The sequence below is a fragment of the Pipistrellus kuhlii genome, unplaced genomic scaffold (assembly GCF_014108245.1).
Source record: "Pipistrellus kuhlii isolate mPipKuh1 unplaced genomic scaffold, mPipKuh1.p scaffold_m20_p_3, whole genome shotgun sequence".
NCBI lineage: Eukaryota > Metazoa > Chordata > Mammalia > Chiroptera > Vespertilionidae > Pipistrellus > Pipistrellus kuhlii.
In genome coordinates, this window is record NW_023425529.1 from 57,778,184 (window position 1) to 57,796,509 (window position 18,326).

An 18,326-nucleotide genomic window follows, 5' to 3' on the forward strand; every position below is an offset into this window, starting at 1 on the left:
ATGTTTAGAAAAAGTAAAGTGATATAACAACAGATTAAATAAATTCAAAATATGATAGAATATTATCTACTACTTTAACCAAGTATATTAAAACACTTAAGTAAAATGGACACTTTTCTAGAATAATAAAAGGGCAAACAAAAAGAAAATCTGCCTTGTTTGCGAACCGTGATGAATATATGAAGTTTCATCACACTGACTAATCTGTATATTTGGAGGACTAAAATTGCTCAGCATCTGTCTCAAACATAAAGCTGACCAACCGTGTGCATAGCCCATTCCATCAGCTTGAGAGCAGCAGTCTGGCAAGTGGAGTCAACTGACACACAGAAAATACCGAACATCCTAAGAAACTCAGATGGGTCCAGATTAGGCGACTAAGAAGGAACAGAGAACGAAGAAAGCAGCTCCGCGCACCCAGAGCCCAATGCGGCTGCGCAGGGTAGCGGCTGCTCGGCTCCCAGCTGGGGGCGGAATCGCCGGCGCCCCGAGTCACGTGGCAGGGGGCGGGGCGCGGGACGTGCTGTCGCGTCGCCGCGGGCTCCATGGGCGGCGGCGGAGCATGTGTACTCTGCTGTGGCTCGCCGGGGACCCTCTAGGCGGCCAGAAGCTGAAGCCGGCGGCTGCGGGACCACGGCCGCGGAGGAGGAGGGCCAGGGCAGCCGGAGGCAGGCCGGGCGTCCCTCTCGGGGACCGAAGGGCCCCGGCTTCGCGGGAGTCATGGCATCGCTGGCGGAGAGAGTGAGGGGCAACGGGCGCATTGCCGCCGGGCTCCTGCTCAACCTGCTGGTGTCCATCTGCATCGTGTTCCTCAACAAATGGATCTACGTGCACCACGGCTTCCCCAACATGAGCCTGACCCTGGTGCACTTTGTGGTCACCTGGCTGGGCTTGTACCTCTGCCAGAAGCTGAACATCTTTGCCCCCAAGAGCCTGCCGCCCTCCAAGCTCCTCCTCCTGGCCCTCAGCTTCTGTGGCTTCGTGGTCTTCACCAACCTTTCTCTGCAGAACAACACCATAGGCACCTACCAGCTGGCCAAGGCCATGACCACGCCGGTGATCATAGTGATCCAGACGCTCTGCTACAAGAAAACCTTTTCCACCAAAATACAGCTCACGCTGGTGAGTAGCTTCAGCGTCGCAAGGCGCTCCTCCAACATCCCACCTCCTGGACTGTCCTTTCCCCCGGGAATTTTGAATGTTAAACTCAGGCCACGCTTTTTTCCATCATCTTGAAATCCACACAGGTGTGAGCATGTCAGTTGAAGGCTGATTTGGGGGAGATGGGGAAAAAAGCCATCCTGACACTCCATGGGGCTCTTAGCTTAGAAGTGTGCTTGTGCATTTTAATAACTACTGTTTGTTGATATCCTTAAATGCTGCGATCGGTAAGAAAAGAAAGCTGTATTGGGTAATGCAAGTCAGTGAATCAGATATTTGCAAAATCTCAAACCAGAAACTACCCATCTCCCCCAGGGGAACCAAACCATGTACGATAAACGTTAAAGGTTTAAGATAAAATATGTCTCAGACTATGTCAGCAGCCACATTCTGCACTGATTTCTGCATCTATACATATAGGGAAATAGACTAAAATAATTTTAACACTTAATAATTTACAATATTTAAGATTCAAATGCTGTTGTTATATGTTTATGTTTATATGTTGTTTAGACACCAATTTCGGGGTTCTTTTCCACCTATGTTCCTGCATTTGGTTTCCATTTCTTACAAAGTGCAATGCATGAACTCATTACCCAAATCTTTAAATAGACTTAAATGTAACACAATGAGAACTATCATATTTAACTTTGAGGAAACAGGATTAACAATGTTTTCAAATAGGAAAGAAAAATGTATAGAGGTTCATTGTTTCCTAGTGATGTTTTTAAAAAAAGTTAACTTTGTAAGACACCATGAAAGAAATACTCTTGAACTTAATCTGAACAACATTTACCTCTTTTTCTTTACAGATTCCTATAACTTTAGGTGTAATCCTAAATTCTTATTACGATGTGAAGTTTAATTTCCTTGGAATGGTGTTTGCTGCTCTTGGTGTTTTAGTTACATCCCTTTATCAAGTGGTTGGTAATTTTCTTTTTCTTTATGTGCCTTTTTAGCAGATTTCATAATTGAAGCTGTATCCCAAGGTTTATAAAATACAGTATAGAGACAATAGACTGTTAGGAAGAAAGCATCATTGCATAAATTGTCTGACTCAAGGTGAAGAGAAGAAAGGAGACAGAGAAACTTGGGTGTGTGATGCTCACCAAATACCTACCCACCTGTTTGTAAGTGTATGATACCCATGCTTAACAGTTTGAGTTTGGGGTGGTGTTACATTATTTTCTGGGAAGTCTCCACAAAACGAGTAATAAGACTTTTTGCTTGAGGACTGAGTTCATTGGTTACATGTATCATTTACTCTTTAATTATAACATTATGAAAGGAGTGAGTACACTTTCAAAAATTTGAATGGAAAAGGAAAATTACAGATTTATAAATCTTTGCCCAAAAAATATGCTACGGTTACAACTTGTATATTGGCTTCGAATAATTTATCTATATAATGTTTTATAGCAATGGGTATTTCGCTTCTTGTACTGGCACAGTGTCTTGCCTATATAGCAAGGCATTCATTAAAAATTTGTTCAGGGATCCACTTACTTCATTACCATAAAATCTGAACAAGCATATTTTTTGTTTTTCATATTGGGCGGGGAAGTAACTTGGTGTAGGATACAGTGTAACAGTATTTTCTCTATACTGAAAACCTTGGACTGAAAATTCTGGGTGTGCCTGCATGGGGAAATTAGAGTAAAAAATGCGTAACCAATTTTACTTTTCTTGCAAGTATCCACTAGTTATAAACTAAGGCATTCTTACTGAGTGTTAGGAGTTTAATGAGACAGCCTTAGCATCTTAAACTTTATAATACTGATCACTCAGAAACATTGTTATGTAAACATTCTGGGGTTGAATACATATTTTAGTGATAAAAAAGACACCAGCTGAAACCGGTTTGGCTCAGTGGATAGAGCGTCGGCCTGCGGACTGAAAGGTCCTGGGTTCTATTCCGGTCAAAGGCATGTACCTTGGTTGTGGGCACATACCCAGTAGGGGGTGTGCAAGAGGCAGCTGATCAATGATTCTCTCTCATCAATGTTTCTAACTCTCTATCCCTCTCTCTTCCTCTCTGTAAAAAATCAATAATATTATATATATATATATATATATATATATATATATATATATATATATATTTTTTTTTTTTTTTTAAAGGCAATACTATATAAAAAAATAAAAAAAAAATACACCACAGGCATGAAAGGATGAGCACTCACTCAGTCTTGTCACTTGGCTCCCAGAAATTGTCTTTTCCTGCAGAGAGTAACCAGAGGAAGCTCAGCTTTGTGCTTTAAGAAAATCATACTGGGTGTACTTCAGAGAGTTTAAATTTTGTTTTAGATAAAATAAATGAGCATTCTTTTCTGCTAAATGAACTTTTTTTTTTTAGCCCAGTGCGGATTAAATATCGATATTTATTAGTTATGGCAAGAACTTTTATTTGTTGGACATTATGCTTTTTTATATTCATTATATATCATTTAAATTCGGAGCACTGACTGTTCATGCCAATACGAACATTTTTGTTCACACAAGTCCCAACATGTTATAGATTAAAATCAAAGGGTTCTATATCCCTTAGGTAGATATTTGAAATGAGCTTGACCAAGGAATGATTGTAGACTAACAAATGGGCAGAGTTCTCCATTATTGGTAGGTGGTAAAAGTACTGTTACAAAATAGGTGTGTTTCCCAGAAATTCATTTTAAAGAAAATTGTAACCAGGTGTTATTTCTCAGTTATTTCTGCTGGAGCATTAAAAGGAGTTAAAAGATGAGTGATGAGCTTTATAGAAAGACGGTTGTAGAAAGACTGTCGTTCATTCATTCCTTCAGTAGACATTTCTTCTGCTTTATGCTTCTCCTTGAGGGTACAAAGATGAAAAGCAGCTACAATTCAGTATGGTCGAAACACGTGTAGGATAGCTCAGGGTCTGAGGAAAGTTCTGAGGCTCACCAGGGAGGAAGTGGCAGTTCTACCCAGAAGGTGGTGAGTTAAGTCTTCATGGAAAAGTGAACAGTTTGCTTAGCAGATAAGTATAGCAGAGGTCTTTCTTTGCTATGATGGGGGCATTCTTGGAGAACTTGATTTGTTTGGTGAGACTGTATGCCAGTGGGACAGCATACACGCTGCATTGAGGAAGGACGAGGCTGAGGGGTGGGTGGGACCAGAGGCAGAGTCTTAGCTGTCCTGAGAAGGACGTGTGCTCTTCACCCTGCAGGCACTAGGAGCGGAGTGTGGAGAGGAGAGTCACTTGATCATTCTCTGTATTTTAGAAAAATAACTCGTGGTAATGAAGAATGAAAAGAGAGGGAAGGAAGGGTGACAGTTCATAGCTCTCTGTGGTTCAAGGCGAAGACAGGAGGGTGCTGAACGAGCATAGTGGTAGTAGAATAATAGATCAGGAAAAACACTCCAGAAACCTTTTAAAGAAAGAATTAGTGGGACCTGATTGAATCTGAAGAGTAAGGAAAGCAAGGAGGCTGATTGTTGGAGGAGATTATATCAATTATTGGACCAACACAAGAGGAATTGATTTAGGGAAGGAAGAAATGAGCTTGATTTTAAACAAGTCCTGACTCAAGCATGTCAAACTCGCGACAGGTGGGCCACATGCCTCTTTTTAAAAATATATATATATTTTATGGATTTTTTGCAGAGAGGAAGAGAGAAGGATAGAGAGTTAGAAACATCGATGAGAGAGAATCATCAATCAGCTGCTCTTGCACACCCCCTACTGGGGATGTGCCCACAACCAAGGTACATGCCCTTGACCGGAATCGAACCTGGGACCTTTCAGTCTGCAGGCTGACGCGCCATTCACTGAGCCAAACCGGTTTCGGCTGCATGCCTCTTTTAAATAAATGTGTCTAGAAAGGTGTGTGAGGCCTTTCAGTTCACTTTAAAAAGCCCAGGCAATGGTAAAAGGAATTTTCCTCTTTAAATGAACGAGGCATGTGGCCCACCAGCCATGAGTTTGACATGCTTGCGGGTGAAGATGACTCATAAACCGTTGAAGATGTGAGTGAAGGAAGCTCTAGGAAAGAGGTCAGAGCTATAGATGTTAGCAGATAGTATTAGAAATCAGTTAGGGAGTTCAAAGAGGAAGGCCAGACACCAACCTTAAAAACAGTAAGTGAAGGAAGAGGTGAGGAAGGAAGCAGTGCGAACCAGAGGTCAGGTTCTTCCAAGAGAACTTTTCAGGGTCTGCAGAGAGCTCCAGCAGGAGGAGACTAGAAGGGAGCCCTTTTGATGTAGCTGTTGGAGTGATGGTGCCCTTTGAGGGAGCAGTTTCAAGAACAGGAAGTAGAGGCCCTGACTCACCAGGCGGTTCTGTGCCAGAGATGCCCAGCTGCCTGGCGAGGCTGCCAGCGCGATAGCGTACACTCTGCATTCGTTTTTTGCCCACTGCGGTGCCTCAAGGAGCCAGCAGCAGCAGAATCAATTCTTTGTCCTTCATCGTCACAGAAGACTGTTAGTCAAGGCTGGCAGGAGTATGTGTCGGATTTCCTGCTCTTTTATTTTTGTGTTGGTGAATTTCTATAGACTTAGAGTATATGTAATAGGATACCCAGACCAACAGGAAAAAGAATTATGTAGGAATGGTTTTCAAAGGCCTGGCTGTTTTTGCCAAATCTTTTATATATATATATATATATATATATATATATATATATACACACACACACATATACATATATATATATACTTATACATATATATGTATGTATGTATATATATATATATGTGTGTGTGTGTGTGTGTGTGTGTGTAAAATTGATTTTTTTTTTTTTTTACAGAGAGAGAGAGGAATAGAGAGTTAGAAACATCGATGAGAGAGAATCATCCATCAGCTGCCTCTTGCACACCCCCTACTGGGGATGTGCCCATAACCAAGGTACATGCCCTTGACCAGAATCGAATCCGGGACCCTTCAGTCCACAGGCTGACTCTCTATCCACTGAGCCTAACTGGTTTCGGCTGTTTTTACCAAATCTTATTCAAATGGTCCTATCAAGCTTTCTTTAAACAGTTATAATTGCAAAGCATTTAGAGGACTGATGGGATTTGGCTTTGAAGGGTTGGTTCTGCTGAATGATATAGTTGTTTAGGGTTTGTGATCATCTCATTTCTTGCATGTATTATTGGGAGATTACCCACAGAAAAGTCATCCATAAAGAGAAAGATTCCTTTTACCATTGACTAGGCTTTTTAACGTAAATTGAAAGACCTCACACACCTTTCTAGTCACATTACATTGGCAGCCACATGGGGTAACTGAGGTTCCTGTCTGTCTCTAATTAGTTTTCCCTGTCGCCCAGTTTTTTTGTTTTGTTTTGTTTTGTTTTTAGAAAGAAATGAAGTCAGACACTGCTTCTGTATTCCTACTAATGACTAAAATTTCCATTCCTGCCATATTTTCCTGAGATCTATTATGCTTGTGAGCTCATGAATGCATGGACTTCCCCTTTTACTAGAATAAGAAGGGGAGAGAGGATCTTCTTCTTTATTATAATTCAGAAGAAAATAGATGATCAAAAGAAAGAAAGCAAAGAAAAACTAAAATGAGAAAAAGAAGAAATAATTCCCGGAGTCCACTAGTGTTAATAAACAAGAAAGTAAGGGACTTGCTTTCTCCAGGAAAAAAATACATGATCAGACACTGAATTAATAAAGTTCCTCCCATCCAAGGTGCTTTAAGAACATTTGTATATGTTATTGACCTTTAAAATCTTGTAGAATAATCAGGTGTTTCCCCTTCCCCTGTGCCCCACATTCCCATCTTTGTGGCTAGAGTTGCATCTCTGCTTTACAGTGAGTAATGCTATTTTTTTTCTGCCTAACTGGTTTTATCTCCTAATTTTCAGTGGGTTGGAGCCAAACAGCATGAATTGCAAGTTAACTCGATGCAGCTGCTGTACTACCAGGCTCCCATGTCATCGGGCATGCTGCTGGTCGCGGTGCCCTTCTTTGAGCCCCTGTTTGGAGAAGGGGGGCTCTTCAGCCCCTGGTCAGTCTCTGCTCTGGTGAGTTCTAATGGCTTTTTGTGTCAAAGAAACAAGATGATAGCAATCCCTCTATTATTAACGCAATTTTAGTGTTCAGAGCACTATTTCAGATCCATTCTCACATTTAATATTCATTATCCTCTCAGGGAAGCAAACTAAGGATTATTTTTTAGATGAAGAAGCTGAGGCATGAAGGTTAAGGGATTTGCTTAGGGTCAGACAGATAGTGACAAAACCAGGCCTAAAATTCAGGTCTGCTGATTCCTGATTACCGTTCTGACCACTCAAAGCCATAGCCCACAAATAATTCAGGCATCTATTTTTATTTTAGTTTTTTACAGTGAAAATATAGGCTTACTGATTTTGTTTTTGTTATCTTCTTTCTTCTTGAAGAAGTCCATTAACATTTCTTATAATGTTGGTTTAGTGATAATGAACTCCTTTAACTTTTTCTTATTTGGAAAGCTCTTTATTTCTCCTTCAATTTTAAACAATATCCTTGGTTGGAGTAGACTTGGTTGTAGATCCTTGCTTTTCATCACTTTGAATATTTCATGCCATTCCCTTCTGGCCTGAAATGTTTCTGTTGAGAAATCAGCTGACACTCTTATGGGAGCTCCCTTATAGTTAACTTTCACTTGCTGCTTAACTTTGTTTTGATAATATAAAATAGTACATGGTCATTGTTTAGGTTTTGAACATACATAAAAATATAAAGAAAGTAAAGGTCCTCTAGAACCAAGATAATCACATTTATTATTTTCGTGATTATTTCATGTATCTATTTTTCAGATACATAAGCACACACGTATGTGTGTTCGTATGTGTGGATGTATAATTTTATATGCATGGATCCTTACTATATATGCTTTTTTAAAAAAATCATAGATTCCTTTTCCTTAGTACTCTTACCCATGCACACTTCCGCATCTCATTATCCCATTCCTGTTCCTTGAAGTAAGTCATGTCAACATTTAGTATTTGTTTTTTCATATTTTTCTCCTTGGTATACACACCCATATATCAACATACACAAAGCACACATGTATTTATATGAAATAAACATTTGTTTTGTTACAGAAATGGCATTATATCACATGATTTTTCTGTATATAACTTTTCTCACGTAATATCTCATGGAAATATCTTTTTTTAAAGCAACTCTTTTTAAAAAATGTATATATATTTTATTAATTTCAGAGAGGAAGGGGAAGAGAGAGAGACAAAAACATCAATGATAATTGGGAATCATTGATTGGCTGCCTCCTGCACGCCCCCTACTGGGGATCAAGCCTGCAACCCAGGCATGTGCCCTTGACCAGAATCAGAACCAGCGACCCTTCAGTCCATAGGCCGATGCTCTAGCCACTGAGCCAAACTGGCTAGGGTGAACTGGTACCTCTTTTAATTAAATTAGAATCCTAAGGGTAGAATTGTAGATCAAAGGGATATGTACTTTGGTGACATTTTTAAAATATGTATATATATTATTGAATTTTTACAGAGAGGAAGGGAGAGAGCTAGAGAGCTAGAAACGTCGGTAAGAGAGAAACATCAACCAGCTGCCTCTTTCACACCCCCTACCGGGGATGTGCCCGCAACCAATGTACATGCCCTTGACCGGAATCGAACCTGGGACCTTTCAGTCTGCAGACCGACGCTCTACCACTGAGCCAAACCGGTTTCAGCTACTTTGGTGACATTTTAAGTTAGAAAGTATAATCCCCACTTAGGGAAGGAATGTCTGCTTCCCATGTAACCTTTGGAACACAGTCAATAGGAATGTTTTTTTGTTAGTAGTGTTAACTTATCAAACTTACTTAACCCTTAGTCTATTTTAGGCTCTTTTCTAAGCATTTTGCAAATATTAACTTACTTACAACAATGTTATTGTGCGGATCCATGCTATTTTCTCCCTATATTGACTGATGAGGAAACAGACAGAGTTAAGTAACTGACTTGAGATCCTACGCTAGAAAGCAGAGCTAGAATTTGATTTGATGTTTCCTGGCTCCAAAGTCCATATTCTTAACCAATCCACTGTGCTGCCTGTAAGCAGATTGATAGTTGTCTTAAATTCATGTGCTTTGACATAACCCCCCCCCTTTTTTTTATTATCTAAAATTTTGCATGTCTCCTTTTTCCCCCGCTTGACTCCCCCCTCCCCAGCCATTCCCACCCCGAGTAAGCCCCACCGACATAAACTCTTTTTTCCAAAGTAGAAATGGCCGTCCCCTCTGTCATTTTACAAAAGTGATAAATAATTTTACAAAAGTGATAAATAATGATCTGGTCTTCAAACCATTGCAGCTTAGACATCTTACATTAGAAAGGGAGAGGTTTTTGCCATAGGTCCTCTGACGGATTTGAAAGAAGAGGGCATTATCCCAGCAGAAAGGCCATAAGGGCAAGGCAAAGAAACTTAGTGCACAGCAGGCCCAAGGCCATTTAAATTAAAGTCACCTTCCTTCTTTAATGTCCCTAGAGGGCATCGTTGCCTCAAAGTAGAGCTTGTAATTGTATTTTTAATGCTAAGTCATCAAAAATAGGTATGTAATATTCTGTGAACTCAATAAAATTAACAATGATATATTTCTAGTAGCAGTTTTTAAAATCTTCAAGGAGATGCCCTAACCAGTTTGGCTCAGAGTATAGAATGTCGGCCCTTAGACTGAAAGGTCCAGGGTTCTATTCTGGTCAAGGACATGTACCTTAGTTTGCTGGCTCGATCCCCAGTAGGGGGCGTATAGGAGGCAGCTGATTGATGTTTGTCATCAATGTTTTTAACTCTCTATTCCTCTCCCTTTCTCTCTGTAAAAGTCAATAAAATATATATATTTTTAGATATTTAAGGAGCAAGTTTCTCTTAATTAAAAATTTATGACCAGTGTCATCCCAATCAATTTATTTTAAAAAATAAGATAAAATAAAGAAAGAAAATGTAATGGGCCTCACTTTTGTAAAACAAATGATGGCTTACTGTCTTTACCTAAATAAGACACAAATCCAACTCCATTAGGCCTCTTATGACTGTGCTGATCTGAAACTGAAAAAACCCACGTGGGACAAAAGAATCTTCAAATATGACTTATTCATCTCTTTGGAATGTAAACTTCTTACTAATTAAATCATAACTGATATTTCATCTAAACTCTCTTATTTTAGAAATAGCAAATAACTTTATAACTTTTAAAGTAAAATTGTGAGGTAGGTTTGAACAGAATGTTGTATATGTACACAGTGGTTCAGCTCACTTTGTTCCCCAGTCCTCAGCCAAGTTCATCTTATTCACTGTCCCATGTCTGTACCTTTTGTTTTCTTGCCTCCATGCTTTGGCCCATACTGTTCTCTCTGCTTGAAACCCTGCCCCCTCTTTTTTCTTTAATGGACATTTGAAATCCAAAGACTTTTCTCATTATTCCAGATCCAAACAGTATGTCTTGCCTAGAGATTCATATAGATCATATATTATCTGTTTGCCTATAAATGAGGTAGGTCATGTTCTTTTACTGCCTGAGCCAGAAATCTTGCATTGCACTCTCACTGTCATGTGGCTAAGAGGCAGCATAGCAGAGTGTGCTAAGAGCAGGATTTCCATTACCAGATCGCCAGGTTTTAATCTCAGCCCTGCCACTTCTTGGCTCTGTGATCTCAGGCAGATCACTTCATTTCACTGTGTTCTGTTTTCTCATCTATAAAAAGGGATAATATGTTACTACCTCATATGGTTTGTGAGGATTAAGTGAATTAATATATGTCAAACATTTAGAACGATTCTTGGCACGTAATAATGTCTATGTAAGTGTAAGCTATGATTACCATGACTTTGTGTCCTTAAGTGTTTTCTAAGCTCTTTGAGAATAAGAAAATACTGTGTTCCTCACAAGGCATAGCCTTGTTTTGTAGATATCCAATGAATACATATTGATTTATTGTAAATAAGAACAAATATGATCAATTCAATAGAAGAGAGATCTGGAAGGATGTATGCTAAAGTATTAATAGTGGTTGATGGTTGGGGTTATAAGAATTATTTTATGTTTATTTTCTGATTTTTTTATAATAATACATTTTTTTAAAAGTAATTTTTCTTCAGATGGATAAGAAAATGAACCTGGATATTCACATTCAGAGGCAGGATATTATTGGAGAATTTTCCTCTGAGTTTTTTAGACAAAATTACATTTCTGAACATTATTCATTTTATTCTTTTACCTTTAATTCTTGTTGTCTTTCAAATTAATTTTTTTTTTTTTAAAGAATAGTTTATTGATTTTTAGAGAGAGGAAGGGAGAGGGAGATAGAGAGAAACATCAATGTGAGAGCACAACATCACCGATCAGCTGCCTCTTACACACCCCCTACTGGGGATCAAGCCCCAAATCTAAGCATGTGCCCTTGACCAGGAATCAAACCAGCAATTTCCTGGTGAAGGGACAATGCCCAACCAACTGAGCCACATCAGCCAGGGTATAAATTGATTCTTTTTAAAAATTTTGTTTATAATGGTTATATTTGAGTTTTTAGAAATGCCTAATGAAAGGTATTTTCCCTTGAAGATTATAATGATTGAAGCTGCATTAATGATTCTTTTGTTTTATTTGTAGCTTATGGTGCTTCTATCTGGAGTAATAGCTTTCATGGTGAACTTATCAATTTATTGGATCATTGGGAACACTTCACCAGTCACGTATCCTTTTCCTAATGACTTACAAATGCATAGTCCTTTATATTTTCTAATACACCATCACATTAACTTCCTTTACTGCATGGCCTGAATTGAGTAGAGTGAGTTATTTTAATCTTTAATTATCTCATTCCACACTAAAGTCTATAGAAATTTAAAGAAATGAAATCTGGGAAAATGGATTAGCTTTCTGTATCATGAACATTTTTTCATTTTCTCAAGTCATAGATGACTATTTCCCTTGTAAAAATTAACATAGAAAAACCATTTCTTGCACAGAGGGGTTAAATAAATATTTGTAGTTGAATATGGGATGGATGCTTGGGTGGTCAGTCAATTCTCAGTTATCTATAGTAATAAAGCAGAGGTGGGGTTATACATATAACAAAATATAACCAGGCTTCTGAAATTGGCATGTGACCTCTGAATTCCATCATATGTTTTTAACCTTATATGGATATGGGTGTGCCTGTTTTTCTCAGTATTTAAGAAATGAAGTCATACCCTGCAGGTCTGAATCAAACTCTTAATATTCTGCTTGTCATTCTGTTTCTTTTCTCATTTCACTTTATTCCACTCTTAGGCAAATGCAAAGAATGGATTTTTTTTATATCAGAGAGGTAGTTTAGTAATGTCATGTCATTGTATACTGATGTCATCAAAGTAAAAAAGCATCCTACTTGCCAACTATCAATAAATAACAGCAATAATAATAATTTTTTTAAAAATAAAGAAATGTTTTTTTTTGTGCCAGGTACTTTTCCAGTCACCTTGGGTATGTTAGGCATTTAGTTCCCACAGCAGCTCTGTGAGGTAAATTCTGTTAACTTTATTTTGCAGAGGAGGAAGTTGAGGTGCAGAGAGTGTCAATAACCCGAGGTCGAGTAGCTGAGAAGTGTTGCATCTAGATTTCAAACCATGCAGTCTGGTCCCCAAACTCCTGCACCATGCTGCCACGTCAAGGCTTCCAGTGTGTGCCCTTATGCATTCAACAGACATTTATTGAACACCCACTGTAAACTGTTCAATGACTTAATATTTACATATTGAATATCTACTGGAGCTATAATGAAATAGACAAAAAAAACAACTTGGTTCTCATTGGCTTAAACAGGCTATCAACAAAACACAAAAAGAAAATATACAGATTTGTGTTAAGTGCCAGGGAGGAAAAATAAAGCAGGGATGAGGATATGAAATGTTGTGGACAGAGTGAAATTTTAGGGAGAGAAGTCAGGAAGGCCTCTGTAAGAAGGGGACTTTTGAGTAAAGACCTGAGGGACAGAGGTTACTCCAGGCAGATCAGGATGAATAGCATTCCAGGCGAGGGAACGAAAGAAGGGTAGGTGAGGAGCCCTAAGGAACAAGGGAGCCCTCGTGGTTGGAGCAGGAAGTGCAGAGGGAGGTGTGGCATAGGGACTGAGAAGTGACAGGGAGTCAGGTGGGGCAGAGCTCTTACAGAGGACTGTTCCTCTGAGTGAGAAGGGAAGCCGCTGGAGTTTTGAGCAGAGAAATGACATGATCTTACTTACGTTCTAGCTAGAGGCCCAGTGCACAGATTCATGCACATTGAAAGGAAGTTAATTAGAAGAAATACTTTAGAGGCTGGGGAGGGACTGTAAGAGATTGGCCAGCAGGGCAGAGACAGTGAGAGGGCTCCAGGGCATGTCCGGCCTGTCTCGCCCAATCCCGATCAGCTGGACCCCAGCAGCAAGCTAACCTACTGGTCAGAGCATCTGCTCCCTGGTGGTTAATGCACATCAGAGCAACTGGTTGAATGGTCAGAGGGACACTTAGCATATTAGGCCTTTATAGATAGGTAGATAGATAGATAGATAGATAGATAGAGTTACTCTGGTCCACTGTGTCAAGAATAAAGCAGGGTTTCCCAAATCAGTGCTATTGACTTTTTTGGCCAGACAGTTCTTTGTTGCAGGGGCCTATCCTAGGCATCATAGAATGTTTGGCAGCATCCCTGACCTCTGTAGATACCAGTCACACTCCCTGTCCCCAGTCATGTATCAGACCTTGTCTAGGTGGCAGAATCCACCCCTCACTAGATCCACTGCTTCCATCCTGCAGCCAAACCACTGGACTACATGAAGCAAGGCAGGAAAGGAAATTGCCAAGGCCATTGTAATATTCTAATTTGGAAATAACAGTGGTTTGGTTCCAAGATGGTAGCAGTGGGTACAGTGAGAAGGTATTGGATTCTGGGTATTTCTTAAAACATTTTGGTTTTTTTTTCTTAGAGGAAAGGAGAGGGATAGAGAGAAATATTGATGTGAGAGCAGAATACCAATCGACTGCCTCCTGCACAACCCCTACCAGGCATTGAGTCCTCAACCAGGGCATGTGTCCTCACTGGAAATTGAACCATTGACCTTTCAGTGCGCAGGAAGACGCCCAACCAACTGAGCAAAGGAAGCTCTTGCTTCGCACACGTGTGTGTGTGTGTGTGTGTGTGTGTGTGTGAGAATATAGCACCTAGCTTGTTACTCCTTTTTATCCTTATCCCAAACCTCAGCTACAACATGTTTGGACACTTCAAGTTCTGCATCACTTTATTTGGAGGCTATGTTTTATTTAAGGACCCGCTGTCAGTTAATCAGTGTCTTGGCATGTTGTGTACATTATTTGGCATCCTCGCCTATACCCACTTTAAGCTCAGTGAACAGGAAGGAAGTAAGAGTAAATTGGTACAACGTCCTTAATTGGGTTTTTGTGGAGAAAATAAAACCATCCCAAGATTAAAAAATGTTAAACCTGCAAGTTGCTTTCAAAGAAGAAAAAGAATTACACTGCAGAATTCATTGAATGATGGTTTACAAGAAGTAACACAAAGGGAATTTTATATGACTTTTTCAGTTAGAGTACTTTTATTTTTAAGAACTTAACTCATGACTCTTTTGAAAGGTCACAATTGTATGAAGTATGTAGGATGGTTTGGTTATACTAAATGAAGTACATGAAATGAATTAAAGTTCTGTAACAGTGACAGAGGACTTCATGTCACTAAACTACAGGTGTGTCCTGGTATTAAAGTGTCCATACTCTTCCGAAGAAGACACATAGGACTTCTCTCCTTGCTTGTGGATGGTCCCCAGTGTGAGCTCTCTTATCATTTTGGCCAGCATTCAAGTCAGAATTTAAATCTATCATTTCTGTCTTAGTTGGTTTAGTGTAACTTCCTGCTTAATTCATTTGTAGAAATGAAATATAATTTATATAAAACAAAGTGTAGGACAGAAAACCATAAAACAAAAATTGAATTCCAGTGTACTGTTTTTCCAGTGGAAAATTGATGTAAAAAGTTATACATTATCCAAAAAACTTTGCAGTCTCTTGTTTTTGAGCTCTCAGTGAACTCTACCAATGATATGTGAAGTTAAAAAACAAAATAGTTCCATGTTCAAATGGCCCCAAAAAAAGACATTTCTTTTTTCTTCTTTTTAAATCCTCACCTAAGGATATGTTTTTCATTGATTTTACAGAGGAAGGAGAGAGAAAGAGAGAGAGAGAGGGAGAGAGGGGGGGGGGAGGGAAAGGGAGGGAGGGAGGGAGGAGAAGAGAGAGAGAGAGAGAGAGAGAGAGAGAGAGAGAGAGAGAGAGAGAGAGAGAAACATTGATGCACAAGAGAAACATCAATTGGTTGCCTCCCATATGCGCCCCAGGGACCAAACCTACAACCCAGGTATGTACCCTAACCAGGAATCAAACCCACAACCTTCCTCTGTACAGAATGATGCTCCAGCCAGCTGAGCTACCCGGCCAGGGCTCATGTTAGTAATTTCTTAATACCACCCCTCTGCTATTACTTCCTACTGCCCCGATTACCCCGGCCCCCATTGGAGGCATTAGCGGGCCTTTCTTTGGCATTGAGTGTTTGAGTGAATTGTCCAGCCTTCCAAAGGTGGCTAAGGAAAATTCTTACACAAAGGTCATGGCAAATGCTATCCAAACATGAAGCAAAAACTTGGTGAAAATGTTAGGAAATATTTGAAAGAGAAGTAGAAAAAGGATCAATGTTTAGATCTATGAGTTTTTAAAGGAATCAATTTTTAATTTTAATTTTTTTTTTCTTAAATGTTATTGACTTTTAAAGAGAGGAATGGGGGGGGGGGGAGAGAGAGAAACATTGTGACAGAGAAACATTGATCAGTTGCTTTCCATACACACCCTGTCCAGGGATCGAACCCAGAACCTTGATATGTGCCCTGACCAGGAATCCAACTGCCACTTTTTTGGTGCACAGGACAGTGCCACACCAGCCAGAACAGGAATAATTGTTTTTTTATTAGGCTATACGGGAAATACAAAAGTCCCACCCTAGGAGATACATAGTGCCATGTATTTACTTGCAAAATTTATTTCTGCCTCCCAACTTCTTGACATTAGTACATTAAAAGCAATTGTTGTTAAATCTCACAATAAGTTGACTGAGACAGCTAAACCCTCATAATAAATAATTCTTTTTCTAAATACTATTTTTAAACTTTAAATGAGAAAGCAACTCTTAAGAGGACAAAGAGCCATGTGGGTTTTTTAGGATTTTTTTTTCCTGACTTGTTTGAAATGAAAGCCTCGAGGAAAATCTATTTTTGACAGAATTTCAGTGTATCGGTCAATATGTTGTATGATTGGTATGTGTGATTTTTCCGCTTGTGTTTTAAATGATCTTTGGTTCTCAGTTTCTAAAAACATATCTTACTGTGCTAAGAAGTACAGAACAATTTGTCTTAGCAGATGAGCGTCAAGCATTGTTTGTTTACTGCGGTTCTCAGTGTACATAATTATTTCCCCAAAGCTGGAGGAAAATATCCCAGCACAGTGAGGATCATGTGATGTCTGTGCACTAGCAGCTGAGTTAACCTGTGCCATGTACACATTCTCCAAAATTGTAAATACACGTTGGGGAGGGAGGTATAGTAAATGCTGGGGGAGGGTTATAATGAATGACTGATGTCAGGAGGAATGCAGTGAGAAAGTTGGAGCAAGACAGGCTGGGGTCCATATACTAGTAGTATGTAATTGAATAAAATATGTGCTCCTGGACCTAAAGGCTGGTAAACAGGTTGGACCCTGAGGATGTCTTCCCATCGACAAGGAAGGAAATTCCGGGGGAAATGTTCCAGATGACCAGGACCAGCCCAGAGGCACGCCGGAAGCTCGTTGCTGTGGAGTTCACCCTCCGTCCTGTTACAGATATAACTGCACTTGTTTCTTACCCTCTGTTACATGACTGAACTTCCGTTTTTCCTGTAAAATAAAGAGAACCTGATGTTTTTACTTTCGTGTTGCCTATTAGAACCAGTGGGAGAACGATAGCATCACACACTGTGTTCGTGCAGTGGGAACGCTGACCAGTCCAGCTCCCAAATATGCGGAATGTAATGAAGCAAAAATCCCCTTGTCCCTTTTAAAATAACTGAAAGGAGGAATCTCTCTCTAAAGTGAGCCAAGCTCTCCCGTTTCATTTTTTTAAATATTTTTTAAACATTGCTATATTTATTTACTTATTTTAAATATATTTTTATTGATCTCAGAGAGGAAGGGAGAAGGAAAGAGATGTAGAAACATCAATGATGACAGAGAATCATTGATTGGCTACCTACTGCACTCCCCCTACTGGGGATCAAGCCTGCAACCTGGGCATGGGCCCTGCCTGGGTAATAAGTTGACGCTCAACCACTGAGCCACACTGCCACGCTTATTAGTCATCATTTATTTATTTATTTATTTATGAACAATAGCATTAATCAAGCACTCCACATTGGCTCTACCAGTAGTTGTTGAGCGAGTGAATATGCAGAATGGCCAAAGGTGAAAGTCTGATTAAAAGAATGGAAATCAGATTTACTAAACATTCTGTTTTGCGTTTCTGTTTCCAAACTTGTACTGGATTATACTTTCTAACATTAGGAACACAGTAATTTCATTCGCTCAACAAGGTTTTACTGAAGGTGTGCTATGTGCCAGGTACTGCGCCAGACAATGTGCAAATACAGCCCTATGTCCCCAAGAGACATCTGTCTAGCAGAAAAGATAGACATTAATTAAGTAAAAACAAAGAGTTTATTATGCTGACGAGAACATGGTTTTCTGGAGCAGATAACCAAATAATTTGGCCCACGATTGGCGTCAGTGAAGGCATCTATGGAGAAAGGATGGTTGAGCTGAAATCCGATGAAAGCATAGAAGTTAGCTAAGCAAAGGGCACAGCACAGAAAAAGGCCTATTGGTTGGAGGAATTACGAGTGTAAAGAACTGCAGAAAGGATGGCTTATGGGGAAGGGGGAGAGAGAGTGTGACATGAGCCTGGAATGCAGGCCGGCCTGAAACCACAGAACATCTTGTAGGCTATGGGAGAAATCGAAGAAGAGCAAGCGGGTGTGTTCTTCAGTGGAGGGGTGTTCTGATGGACGGCACAGGCAGCCCCATTGGTTTTTTTGTTTGTTTGTTTTTTAAATATATTTTACTGATTTTTGTACAGAAAGGAAGGG

General features: G+C 39.7%; 1 protein-coding gene across 2 annotated transcripts; it reads left to right on the plus strand.

The window, feature by feature from the left end:
• The first annotated feature begins 502 nt into the window (after window positions 1-502).
• On the plus strand, window positions 503-14,601 carry SLC35E3 (solute carrier family 35 member E3). Of its 2 annotated transcripts, XM_036456650.2 has the most exons (5): window positions 504-1,122; window positions 1,974-2,084; window positions 6,996-7,154; window positions 11,744-11,826; window positions 14,351-14,601. In XM_036456650.2, the coding sequence occupies exons 1-5, from the start codon at window positions 721-723 to the stop codon at window positions 14,535-14,537; spliced, it is 942 nt and encodes a 313-aa protein (XP_036312543.1). In that variant the 5' UTR covers window positions 504-720; the 3' UTR covers window positions 14,538-14,601. The 2 variants fall into 2 exon arrangements, with proteins under 2 accessions (XP_036312544.1, XP_036312543.1); XM_036456651.2 differs by lacking the exon at window positions 1,974-2,084 and having other exon boundaries at window positions 503-1,122.
• The last annotated feature ends 3,725 nt before the right edge of the window (window positions 14,602-18,326 follow it).